Below are 12,787 nucleotides of genomic sequence, written 5' to 3'. Positions count from 1 at the left end.
AACACTAAGGAGCTTGGACATGGGTCCTGGCGGACTGGGGAGTTGCTGGATTGCTTTAATTTGGAAAGTGATATATCTGACATTTTAAGAACAATCCCTCTGGCTCCTGTGTTAATAATAGACCTAAGAAGGTCAAGAACAGAAGCAGGGAGGTTGATCAGGTGACTTTTGCCATATTTCAGATGAAAAATGATAAGGCTTGGACTGCAGTGGTGGTGGTTAGAATAGAGAGACAAGGTCATGTTCAAGATATGTCTTAGAGGCGGAAATGTTAGGACCTGTTGATGGATTGGATGTGAAGTGTGAGAAAAAGAGAAGCATTGAGGACGATTTCTGCTTTTTGCTTTGGTAACTGAGTAGGTGGTGATGGTATTCATTGAGACAGAGAACACTGGAGAAGCAGGGTTTGGAGGGGAAAATCAAGCTTTCTCTTTTGGACAAGTTAAAATAAAGGGACATTTTAGACATCCATGTAGAGATGGTAAGTAAGCAGTTCGCTGTGTAAGTCTGGAGATCAGTGGAAATGTCAAGGTTGGAGATGGAAATCTTGGAGTCCTTGGGATCCATGCAGCATTTAAAGCCTTGGCACTGAATCCTAGGACCTCTGGTGTTGCAATCTGTAGAAGCTGAGAAAAAGGGGAGGAGCCCCAGAGGAGTCTGAGAATGAGGGCCCTGTGAAACGGGAGGACAAGTAAGACACCTCAGGGACCAGGAAACCAAGAGAAGAGAGCAGTTCAGGAAGGAAGGGTGTGGTCTACGGGGCTCACGCTGGGGGAGTTGAATATGCCAAGAAGTGATCTTTGCCTTTGGCAACATGAAGGTCTCCTTGTGACCTTGGCCACAGTGCCTCCGGGGAACGATGGAAAAGGAAGCCTGGCTGGATCGGGGCGAGGATGGAAAGATGTGGAGTCACTGACTGGGGAGTAGAGCGAGATGGTTAGTGGGGATCAGAGAGGTCATTAAAGAGAGGCGATTCAAGGACATGTCTATGTAGGATGCTGGCAATGGCCGAAAAGGAAGGCACATACTGATGGGTGCTGGAGAGCTTGGTGTTGGCCAAACAACAGAGCCACCTTCTGATCGTGCCTCATTAAAAAAATTTTTTTACAAGTCCATGACATTAAAAAGTGTATGAGCCACTGGATTAGGTGAGAACTAGCTCCCAAACAGGGATTACAAATAACTGTCCATTTTCTGCAGCACTTACTTTTCTGCTATCCTGGTGGCTTGCTCCCTCTCCTCCTTCAGGTTTTTACTCAGATGTCACCTTCACAGCAGGCCTTCCTTGTCCTCTTTATTTATTTTATTTTATATATATTTTTAATTTTTAAAAATGTTTATACAATTTTTAAAATAAATTTATTTCTTTATTTAATTTATTTTTGGCTGCGTTGGGTCTTCGTTGCTGCACGGGCTTTCTCTAGTTGCGGCGAGCGGGGGCTGCTCTTCATTGCTGTGCGCGGGCTTCTCATTGCGGTGGCTTCTCTTGTTGCAGAGCACGGGCTCTAGGTGCACGGGCTTCAGTAGTTGTGGCGCACGGGCTTAGTTGCTCTGCGGCATGTGGGATCTTCCCGGACCAGGGATCGAACCTGTGTTCCCTGCGTTGGCAGGCGGATTCTTAACCACTGTGCCACCAGGGAAGTCCCAAAAATGTTTATACAGTTTTTAAAGGTGACTTTCCATTTACAGTTATTACAAAATATTGGCTATATTCCTTGTGTTGTATAGTACACCCTTGAGCCTGTCTTACACCCAGTGGTTTGTACCACCCTTCCCCACCCCATTTTGCCCCTCCCTTCTCTCCCCACTGGTAACCACTAGTTTGTTCTCTCTATCTGTGAGTCTGCTTCTTTTCTGTTATAGTCACCAGTTTGTTGTATTTTTTTAGATTCCACATATAAGACTTCATGTGTCCTGATTTATCGTTTTTCTTTATCTAACAGACTATAGATGCCACTTTATTTATATGTTTATATATTTATTTTCTGTCTCTCTCCACTGGAATAGAAGGCAGGATTTTTCTCTGTTTTGGGTACTGCTGTCATCAGCGCCTAAAGCAGCACTAGGCTTATAGTACTGCTCAATAAGTAGTTGTCAAAATGACTTCTGAATTGTTTTATGACTCCGGAGTGGTAGGTTCTTTGGGGTAATGCAGAGGAAGTAGGGTACAGAATGAGCTGAGACCTGACCACTAGGGCAGCAGCTCATGCTCGGAGGTGGCCAGAGTGACAACAGAGAGTAGCCAGACAGGCAAGGGTCAGAGTCTACCGTCTGCACTGAACAAGGCCACGATGTGGGAACCACTGGGCACCAGACATTCCAAGAGGGCATAGCTGGGTCTAACCAGGTAGTTGAAGTCCAAGTGCAGGGTGGGAGGCTCTGGAGGGTGGGGAGGTCCGCCCAGGGGACAGCAGTTCAAAGACCAGAACTCTGTTCCCTGAAAGGAGACTAGTAAGAACAAGAAAAAGATGCCTTAGTCTGGCTAGGGCTGGTTGGCAGAGCTCCAAGCCCGGGGAGGGGAGCTGGCGAGGACAAATCAGGATGGCTGGAACCAAAGCAAAACTCAAGCTGGAGACTTGCCACTAGGAGGGAAGAATGAAGGGCACGAAAGGCCACTGGTCATCCCAGGGCTATCAGTGGGAATCAGAGACAACAGAGAGCCATTGGGTCAGCCCGGAGTTATCCAAAACACAGGCCAAGGCTACAGAGATTTCAGATGTCCAAGAAACTGGGCTCACGGGCCCAGTTGCTCCGCGGCATGTGGGATCTTCCCAGACCAGGGCCCGAACCCGTGTCCCCTGCATTGGCAGGCAGATTCTCAACCACTGCGCCACCAGGGAAGCCCCACCCTTTTTATTATAAAGATGACATACCTGACCCTGGGCTCAGTCTGGGGCCCAGGGAGTGCTTGCTTTTATCAGTGCTTCTCAGAATATGGTCTCTTCCAGCATCATCTGGAAGCTTGTCAGAAATGCAGATTCTCAGGCCCCACCCCAGGTCCACTGAATCGGGCCCTCTGACTGTAGCAAGCCCTCCAGGTGATGCTGCTGCCCGCTAACGTCTGAGAACCACCGTGCCAGCCCTGGCGTGCAAAGCTGAGAGTGGCAGAGGGTGGGAGCCAACAGATCCTGACACAGTGCAAGAGACCAAGACATACGTTTCTTTTTTCTTTATTCCTATTTGCTTCTGTTTCTCACTGCCAGTCTCAGTAACTGTTTTTTCTTTTTCCCCTTCCAATTTTCATTTTATTACTTTAGAAAGTGCACATCGTCTTTTAAATAAAATTTTCATTCAAACAATGGAAATATTACTAACAGTGATATGTAGTATTGCCACTGTGCTAAGAGATTAAAATCTTTTATCTCATACAAATCTCACAATGAACCTATAAAGTTGGAAGCAATATCGGGCCCATTTTTACAGATAAGGAAGTTGATGTTTAGAGATGAAATAACTTGCCCAAGTCCTCCCAATTAGGGAAGTTAGAATCAGAACTGAAATATAATGTTTTTTCATGGGAAATCTATGTCTTAACCACTAAGTCACTAATATATTTACATAGTAATACTAAAGACTTCTGATTATCACTGGTGATGGTTTTGCAATCCTTTTCTATCTCTCAGGCTGACTTCATACATCTGTGTTGCAGGATTTTATTCTTTCCCAGTCTGTTTAGGTCACTGGGTCTGTTTAGCCTCTTGGAACGAGTTCTCTTGCTCAGAGTCTGTTTTCCTGCCAGCCTTTCTCTTTGTTCTGTCTTTGTGAACTTAGGATGGTGCATGCCCGCACACAGAGTGAGACCCTGATTCATTCTTTCCAGAAATTAAGAGGAGGCTGGAATCAGAATTGGCTGTGCTACTTCCTCAACTCAGCACTCTCTTTTACATGTCTCTATAAATTTTGTTCCTATTATAGTGAATCCAACTTGCTGCATCTCAAAAGAAACTCTTGTTGGAAGAGAATAAAGGCATTCTCCAACCCTCCCTGATCCCTTCCAAGTCCTGCCCAACACACACACAGCCTTCTTTTGCAAGAGGAAACACATTTGTTCTTTTTTTAAAAAATTAATTAATTAATTTATTTATTTTTGGCTGCACTGGGTCTTCATTGCTGTGCGCAGGCTTTCTCTAGTTGTGGCGAGCGGGGGCTACTCTTTGTTGTGGTGCATGGGCTTCTCATTGCGGTGGCTTCTCTTGTTGTGGAGCATGGGCTCTAGGCATGCGGGCTTCAGTAGTTGTGGCTCACAGGCTCAGTAGTTGTGGTGCACAGGCTTAGTTGCTCCGCGGCATGGGGGGTCTTCCTGGACCAGGGCTCGAACCCGTGTCCCCTGCATTGGCAGGCGGATTCTTAACCACTGCGCCACCAGGGAAGTCCAACACATTTGTTCTTTAGTGAAACACCCACAAGGGTCATCGGTATAAGTGTCAAAAGATTGGGAAACTCAAAAGGTACAAACTCTCAGTAATAAGACCAATAAGTACCAGGGATGTAACGTACAACACGATAAACATAATGAGCACGGCTGTGTGTTTTATATGAAAGTTGTTCAGAGAGGAAATCCTAAGAGTTCTCATCGCAAGGAAAACAATCTTTTTTCCATTTCTTTAATTTTGTGTCTCTATGAGATGATGGATGTTCGCTGAACTTATTGTGATCATTGCTCCATGATGTATGTAAATCACATCCTTATGCTGTACATCTTAAATTTATACTGTGCTGTATGTCAATCATATCTCAACAAAACTGGGGAAATAAAGGTTGGGAAGCTCACTCACATACTTGCTTACCATCAAGTTATAACCCAAAGGCATCGCCTCAGTTTCTTGAGCTGAACGTTCTGGGTAATCAATTTGTCATCAGGGTATGTTGGTTAAGAAGAATTCTAACTGGGATCTTGGGCAGCCCACTTAGTCTTTGAGTCTCAATTTCCTGACTAGGTAGGCAGGGATGGTAATATTTTCCCTTTTGCCTAGCAGGGCTGTTTATTCATCTTTTCAGTCATTCACTCAACAAACATTTACTGCAGAGTGGTTTGGTATGGCTGGAGAAGCAAAACCAACACCGTTAGTGAAAGTGCTTTGAAAATGATGTGACACTACAGAAATGGAAAGCCTTGATGTTATTACTTCAAAAGACCAATGTGGTAGTTGTTAGTGTCAATCACCAAGTATTTCTGGCTCTCCTCCCTCCAGGTACTTGGTAACATTCCACTTCCTGGCCCCATGATGGTTGGGTGGGCTCCATCACCAGGTTTGACACAGGAGTAGTACCTGGTCTTGCTATTATGCTAACAACCTTAAGCATGTCGCGTCTGGGCTAGAACATTTACTTATTAACTTGAGGCCCTCCAGAACGCTCTTGTCCTATCCTCTGCCATGGTCACTGCTGAACTATCAGATAGTGGCCGCTCCATCAGCCTGCCTCCCGTAGTGAGGAAGTTGCTGAACCCAAGGTGACTGGCCATGGACATGTACCATGAACAAGAAAAAAACCATTATTGTTTTAAGCCTTGAAGATGTTTTGTTACTGCAGCATAACTTACTGTGTCCTGATAGAGACAACCAAATTAACCCATGAACTGTATCACTGATAAATCATTCCTGTGATCTATTCTTCTCTTTCTTTCAGTGGCTGGTTAAGTGCAAGGTTCTTTTTAAAGATGCATCAGAATTCAGACAAAGGAAAAACCCCTAAAGTCATACTCAGATACTTTCTCAGTCGCCTTACAAGGTAGGTATTTATATGATTTCTTAATTCATTATTGCTGTGTAATCATTTATTATTTGTTAGTCTTTAACCCTCTTTTGAAAGAATTTTCAAAGAAAAATAAACTGAGAAAAATAGTTTTCTTCCTTAAATACTGTTGCTCTTGCTGGTGTAATGGCTTTTGCCAGTGGAAGATACCAGTATTCATGGTATTTTTTTTTTTTTTAGATTTTATTTTATTTTATTTTAAATTTATTTATTTTTTTATTTTTGACTGCATTGGGTCTTCATCGCTGCACACGGGCTTTTCTCCAGTTGTGGCGAGCGGGGGCTACTCTTCATTGCAGTGCGCGGGCTTCTCATTGCAGTGGCTTCTCTTGTTGCGGAGCACAGGCTCTAGGCGCGCAGGCTTCAGTAGTTGTGGCACGCGGGCTCAGTAGTTGTGGCTCGTGGGCTCTAGAGCACAGGCTCAGTAGTTGTGGCGCACGGGCTTAGTTGCTCCGTGGCATGTGGGATCTTCCCAGACCAGGGCTCTGGTGTTCCCTGCATTGGCAGGCAGATTCTTAACCACTGCGCCACCAGGGAAGCCCTATTCATGGTATTTGTCCTAATAGAATTTGAACTATATTAAACCAGCAAAAACACCCTTATTCCTCAGCTGATGGACAGCACATTTCAATAAACATACAGTCAGATTCTCATGGAATCTATGTTCGACAGAATTTGTATGGCTCATATAAATTAATAGCAATTGGATCCTGTAAATAAGAGACTAATGGTAATGATAAAAATAGAATAAGATACAACTGGGAGAGGGGCTGTTTGAAGCTTGGGATGATGGTCATTCCGCTGTCAAGCAGAACTAATGTGTGGTTGGTCAGAGCAGAAAGGAATACAATATTGGTACAGAATATGAACCAATGGGATAGCAGAGTGGCAGTCATGTAATGAGACAGCAGAAGTTTAAGGAGAAAAGGGAACTTCAACTCACGTAACCCAAACCCTTCATTTATACACTTTCTAAATCATGGTTTGTTGCTGAGCCCAGATCTCATTACTTAGGGTCCATGGCTCTCTTGTTACACTGCACTGTCACAAAACAGGAAGGGAAGCGTTGAAACAGTCTTCTGAGTTCGTCAAATGGACTAGGTAAGGTCTGACTCTGGTCTGCCTGGGCTTGCATTCTGGCTCAATCATTTACCAGCTGTGTGACCTTGAGTAAGTGTCTCAACCTTTCTGTGCTTGAGTTTTCTCATCTCAAAAATGAAAATAGGGACTTCCCTGGTGGTCTGGTGGTAAAGAATCTGCCTTCCAATGCGGGGGACGCAGGTTCGATCCCTTAGTCGGGGAACTAAGATCCCACATGCTGAGGGGCAACTAAGCCCACACGCCACAACTACTGAGCCCTCACGGCTCAACGAGAGAGCCTGAGTGCCACAAACTACAGAGCCCACGTGCTCTGGAGCCCGCACGCCACAAGTATAGAGAGAAAGAAATTTTAAAACCTGCACGCCACTACTTGAGAGAACCCGCGTGCCACAGCAAAGAGCCCGAGTGCCGCGGCAGAAGATCCCGCATGCCCCAAGCTCTATAAATCTAGTCCTCGTTCTGAACGCTTGACAGAATGCTTACTCTTTCAATATCTTTTGGGCACGTGGCACTGGGTTGAGTAGCCTGTCCTGCCCTGTGGTCTTCTGGAGGAGAGGGACTGGCACGGAGGCCAAGGGTTCTTAGTGATAAATGCCAAGATGGGTTGTTAGGGGTTGGGGTGTGGGATCCAATGGCATGGTGGGTTCTGCCTGGGAAACTTGCTTCAGAAGAAAAATCCTGGAGCTGGGGATTGAAGAGCAAGACGTGTTTTACTAGGCAGATAGAGCAGTCGTGGGGGGCAGAGGGAGCACAGGGCGGGGGGGTGAGCTGGTGAGGCCTCATGGAGCAAGATGGTGGCGAGGACCCCAGTGAGTAATTTGTTGCAGGATGTGCACTGGCGATGGGCAGTGGGATTGGAGAGAGGGCCAATCAAGGACACTCAGCTTTTCCAGCTCAAGCGACATGGAGGATGGTAATGATTTTTTGAGATGGGGAGCTCTGGAAGAGTGCCAGATGGGAGCCAGGAAGAGAGTGAGCCCAACCCGGGGCAAAACTTTGTTGAAAAATAGGGGAAGTAGGAAAATTCCCTGGTGGTCCAGTGGTTAGGACTCTGCGCTTTCACTGCCGAGGGCCCGGGTTCAATCCCTGGTTGGGGAACTAAGATCCCACAAGCCGAGTGGTGTGGCTAAAAAAACAAACACACCAAAAACAAAACAAAATAAACACACAGACAAAAGAAAAATAAGGGAAGCATCACCAACCTTAAAACACCCTCTTTAAGGTAAACCCAGTGAAAAAGCAGCCAGCTCCTAGCTATTCTGATGTTCTCATTCATGATGGCAAGACCCACTGTTCTTACTCAATTATGATTTATTACTTGCCTTTTTAACTCCAAGAAGAGTGGAAGTAAGATCATTTGCTCACTCGCTCTTTCTGTATTTATTGAGGGTCCACTATGTACCAGGCACTGTTCTAGGCTCTGTGAATTCAGCAGTTAAGAAGCCATGCAAGTGCCTCTGGCATGGGGGTTACAGTCTAGTGACTAGAGATAGACAATAGATAAATAAACATATATGCAACACTAAGTTGCAATACGCAAGTCCATTTATAATAGGTCGGTGATGATAAGTGCCACAAAGTGATAATTTGGAGAAGGAAGCAAGACAGAGGGTCTTGCTCTGGAAAGGTAGTCAGGGAAGGTGACATTTATCGAGAAGCCTGAAGGAATTAAAGGAATGTTCTAAGCAAAAAAAATTCCGTGAGCAAAGAAGGATCCACGGAAGGGAGCCAAGAGCAAATGTCCTGAGGAGGGAGCCATGGTTGATGTGTTTGCAGAATCTCAAAGAGCCCAAAGGTGCCAGAGGGGAGCAAGCATCTTGGGGAACAGAAGGAATGAGGGCAGAGAGGTGGAGGGGAGGGGAGGGGAGGGGGAGCAGGTGATGGCCCAGGTCTGTAGGGCCAGTGGGCTGTCTTTAGGACTTTCCATTTATTCTGAGAGCAGAAGCCTTCGGAGGATTCCTGTAGGGGAGTGGCATGGTCAGATTTACGTTTTGCAAGCATCACTCTGGCTGCAGGGCAGAGAATAGACTGGGGAGAGGGCAGAAGAGGGGGGCCCAAGTGCGGGCTACTGCAAATTATAGAAAAGGCAAAAACCCACTTTCTAGGGGTAAGCCCTTACAGATGTTATCTCACGGGAACGAGGAGAGTAGAGGTTCCAGACCCTTACAGCTGTGAGATTATTCCAACTAGGAGCCACATGTTAAAAATTAGTTTAGTAGATTAAAAAAATTGTTGATAATAATGTCTAACTAAAACAGAGGTCATGTACTAAAAATAAAGGCACCCTTTCTAGTCTTACCTCCCACAGGACACCTGTGTTAACAGTTTCTTATGAATTCATTCTTGCAGGGATTTTCCACGTATTATTTACATGTACTTTCCCCACCCCCTACCCTGTCCCCATGAATAGGATTACACTTAATGCAGCATTATTTTGCACATAGCTTTTTTTATTTAACGATTTAGTGCTGGCATGTTTCTCTATTTGCATGCAAGGGCTCACCTCACTGATTTTAAGGTTGCCTGGGACGGCGCCATGTGGGTGGCCCATCTATCACGTATTTAACCGGTCCCCATGAATGGGCATGAAGGTAATTTCCAAGTTTTTTGCAATCTTAGACGATGATACAAAGTCTATACATTTTTGCGCAGTTGTCTGGGCACGTCTGCAGGGTAAATTCCTACAAGTGGAATCCATAATTTGGTGCATCTAACGTTCTGATGGATGTCTTCCAATGGACTTTCCCACCCGCCAGGTACGAGAAGGCCTGCTTCTCACACCCCCCGTGACACTGGCTGGTATCACACTTTTTAATCTTTGAAAACCCACTTTGACTTTAAATCTTCAAGCTTGGACAAAAATGAAGCGCATGTACATTTATATGACGCTTCCCACGTTTCAGTTTTCTTATTGATCTCCTTTGATTCTCAGAAAATCTTAGGAGGCAGGAATCAACCTCCTTCTTAGAAGAATTTAAGGAACCATCAGCCCTAGAAATCATGTTTCACATTCCTTCCCCTGTACCTCCCCAGGCACGGTCCACCCACCAGCCTCCACCCACCGCCACTGGCCCCAGCTCGGAGGCTGCCTGGGGCTGGACACTGGCCTCTACCCTGCTCCCTCCTGAGGACATCTGACCTGAACCCTGGTTCAGAGGGGAGCAGGGCACTGACTTACTCTCCCTGGGGAGATGGAGGGGACAGATGGTAGGAAGGGAGGCCGGGAGGGAGGTGAGAGTCCAGGGCCTGTGGGAGCAGTTGCAAAGCAGCGTGGTCAGGTGGCTCATCTGGCAGGACCCAGGACCCAGTGAAGGCTCTGTGGCTGTCGCCTGAGCTGATCTGGGAAGTTGCATCTTGGCATAGCTGGTGTCCTTTCTCTCTGAATCTGATCAGCAATTTCAGCTCTGTTCCCCAATACCCAACACCCTCCCGCGCACCTGGTGCTCTCTGTGAAGGATGTTATCACTGTGGGGAGGAGAAGAGTCCCACAGGTCCGGGTCTGGGTGCAGACCAGAGGCAGGGTGCTGACCCCCATCTCTGCGGGGGGTTGCTCCTCCAGCAGCCCTGCCCTCCCTGTCTGTCATACCCCACCCCAGCCCCTGACGCCCCTTCCGAGATGTTCAGAGGTGCTGCTGGGCCACGTGCTCTATCCTTGTTGCACAAACCTGCAATCTTATATATGTTCTTTAAAAAAAGAGGGCTCTGATGGAGGCCCACCCAGAATCCACGCCAGAATTGCACGTGCATCCCATGGTGTCCAATAGGGGCCACCAGACACGGGTGGACCAGTGAGATGTACTACAAATGTATAATACACACCGGCTTTTAAAGACTTGGTAAGGGAGTTCCCTGGTGGTCTAGTGGTTAGGACACTGCACTCTCACTGCCGTGGTCTGAGTTCAATCCCCGGCCCGGGAACTGAGATCCCGCAAGCCGCATGGTGTGGCTAAACAAAGACTCAGTAAAAGAAAAATAATGTAAAATAGCTCAATATTCTTTTATATTGGTTATCTGTTGAAATGATAATATTTTGAATATATCGGCTAAAAAAGTATATTATTAAAATTAATTGTACTTTTGACTTTTTAAAATGTGGCCACTAGAAGATGTTAGCTAAGTGGCCGACTTGTCTTCAATTATATTCTATTGATCAGCCCCGGTCTAGACATCTAGTGCCTTATTCATCATCATTGTAGCTGCTGCAGATCCTGCTTGGAAGCAGGTGGTGTATGAGGGATGGAAAGAAGAAATAAAGTGAGGAAGGGAGGGAGGAGAAGAGGGAGACTGGAAAGCGATTTTCATCTAGGGAGGCCTCGTGGAAGGAACACGCAACAATGTCAGATCTCAGTACTGCTATGTGGTTGGACCATCTGGGGCAAGTGACTCAAACTTCTCTGAGCTATAATTTCCTCATTAGTAAAATCGAGGTCATAGTTACCTGACAGGAGTATTTTGAGGTTTAGAAAGCTCCTAGCACAGTGGCTGACACGTATGACTTGCTCAGTGAATAACAGTAGTTTTGCATAAGTAGCACCTGCGCCAGCACATGACAGGTGCTCAAGAAAAGCTTTTGAACACAAATGTATGCAGGTTTGAGGGGTGTGTGGGGAGGTGGTCGCCCACGCAGTACAATCTGTTTTCGAACATCTTATCTGTCATCGCTATGTGCCCACCCAGGGGACCGAACGGAGCCTCTGTGGAGAGTCACCCTCTTGCCCAGCTTTTTCCTGCCAGGTTGCAGCCTCTTCATCTGTATTCAGCGTGCTTTTTGGTTAGATTGTTCTCCCTTGTGCCCTGGAGACCCGTCTGGGAAGTGCCCGAGTTCCACCTGGAGAACTGCCAGCAAGAGGGCTGGCCGTATTTGCTGTTGCTAGATAACTTCCTGTTGGTCCAGGATGCGGTGAGTTTAAGTCATTGGCCGTGAAAGGGCAGAGAGGTGCAATCCGGTGTCTCCCTTCACGTGGTTTGGTGAACTTTCCCAGAGCCAACCTGAGTCTGATCCGCTTTCTTCTGGCATATTCTCTGGAGTAGTAGTGATGCTGTGGGTGCGAAGACTCGCCTCTGGTGATGGGGTGGGAGTTACGGCACCATCCCTGATGGGGCAGTTGCTGTGAAAGCGGAGCGGGGGCAGGGGAGTGGGTCTGGGGGGGCAACCATCTCTGTGCCTGCCCCGGATGCAGCTGCTGTTGCCCCATCACGGTTCCGTTCCGGTCCATGTCGCCCCAGGGGGAAGGACACTTTCTTCACCTCTGCCCAGAGAACCAGTAATGAGACGGAACGTGGCACCACCCTCTCCCCAGAATGAATCCTATCTCATGTCCAGCCAGATCTGACAGAGCAACAACATCTGTATATATTGGTCCTGGCTTCCTTAAAGCCCTAGTTTCCTCCTAATGAGCCTGGAGCAACTGGAAGTGAAATAGCTGTAATTAAACCATGTCACTGCTTTCGCCTGGAAAGCACAGCTGAAAGGAGCATCGCTACAGCGGGGCCGCATAACCGCTGGCCAACCAGACGGCTGCCCTTAGTTCCCAAGTGCCCAGCAGCTTCGACGGGGTGCACATCGCTGTCTAACAGCCTTCAGGTGGACCCACGTCTGTGACGGGGTCCAGGAGGAGAGGCTGGGCTGTTTTCCCAGAGTCAGACTGGCTTGGGCCATACGTGGGACAAGGAAAGCTGTCACTTCTCTCGGATAAGTCTGGTCTCCCTGGGACCGAGGGCGTGGGAGGGGAGGCCAAGGCGCCTTTTATCTCTGAAGCCCTGGAGAGAACTGCCCGCAGGAATTGCCTCACATTGAGTTAGAAATACAGGTAACCGCCTGGTGGCTTTGGCCGGCCGATCTCCTGTCAATCATGCGTGGGACCTCTGGGGTTTCCCACAAAAGCTCGCCTGCAGCCAGGCCTCCGTTCTAAATGAACACATTCTCTCCACC

The 12,787-nt window shown here is 47.1% G+C and overlaps 1 protein-coding gene across 1 annotated transcript in view; it reads left to right on the top strand.

The window, feature by feature from the left end:
* Positions 1–12,787, top strand: part of LOC309640322 (O-acyltransferase like protein-like) — a 67,497-nt gene that overhangs the window by 36,658 nt on the left and 18,052 nt on the right. Inside the window, 4 exon segments of the mRNA XM_082418780.1 lie at positions 5,629–5,730; positions 7,683–7,897; positions 9,788–9,876; positions 11,387–11,755. Coding sequence (XP_082274906.1) covers positions 5,629–5,730; positions 7,683–7,897; positions 9,788–9,876; positions 11,387–11,755 — 775 coding nt within the window.

The sequence above is a fragment of the Balaenoptera physalus genome, assembly GCF_965194825.1.
Source record: "Balaenoptera physalus genome assembly, chromosome: 12".
Lineage (NCBI taxonomy): Eukaryota > Metazoa > Chordata > Mammalia > Artiodactyla > Balaenopteridae > Balaenoptera > Balaenoptera physalus.
Note: the sequence above shows the minus strand (reverse complement) of the source record. Positions and strands in the feature narration are given on the sequence as shown.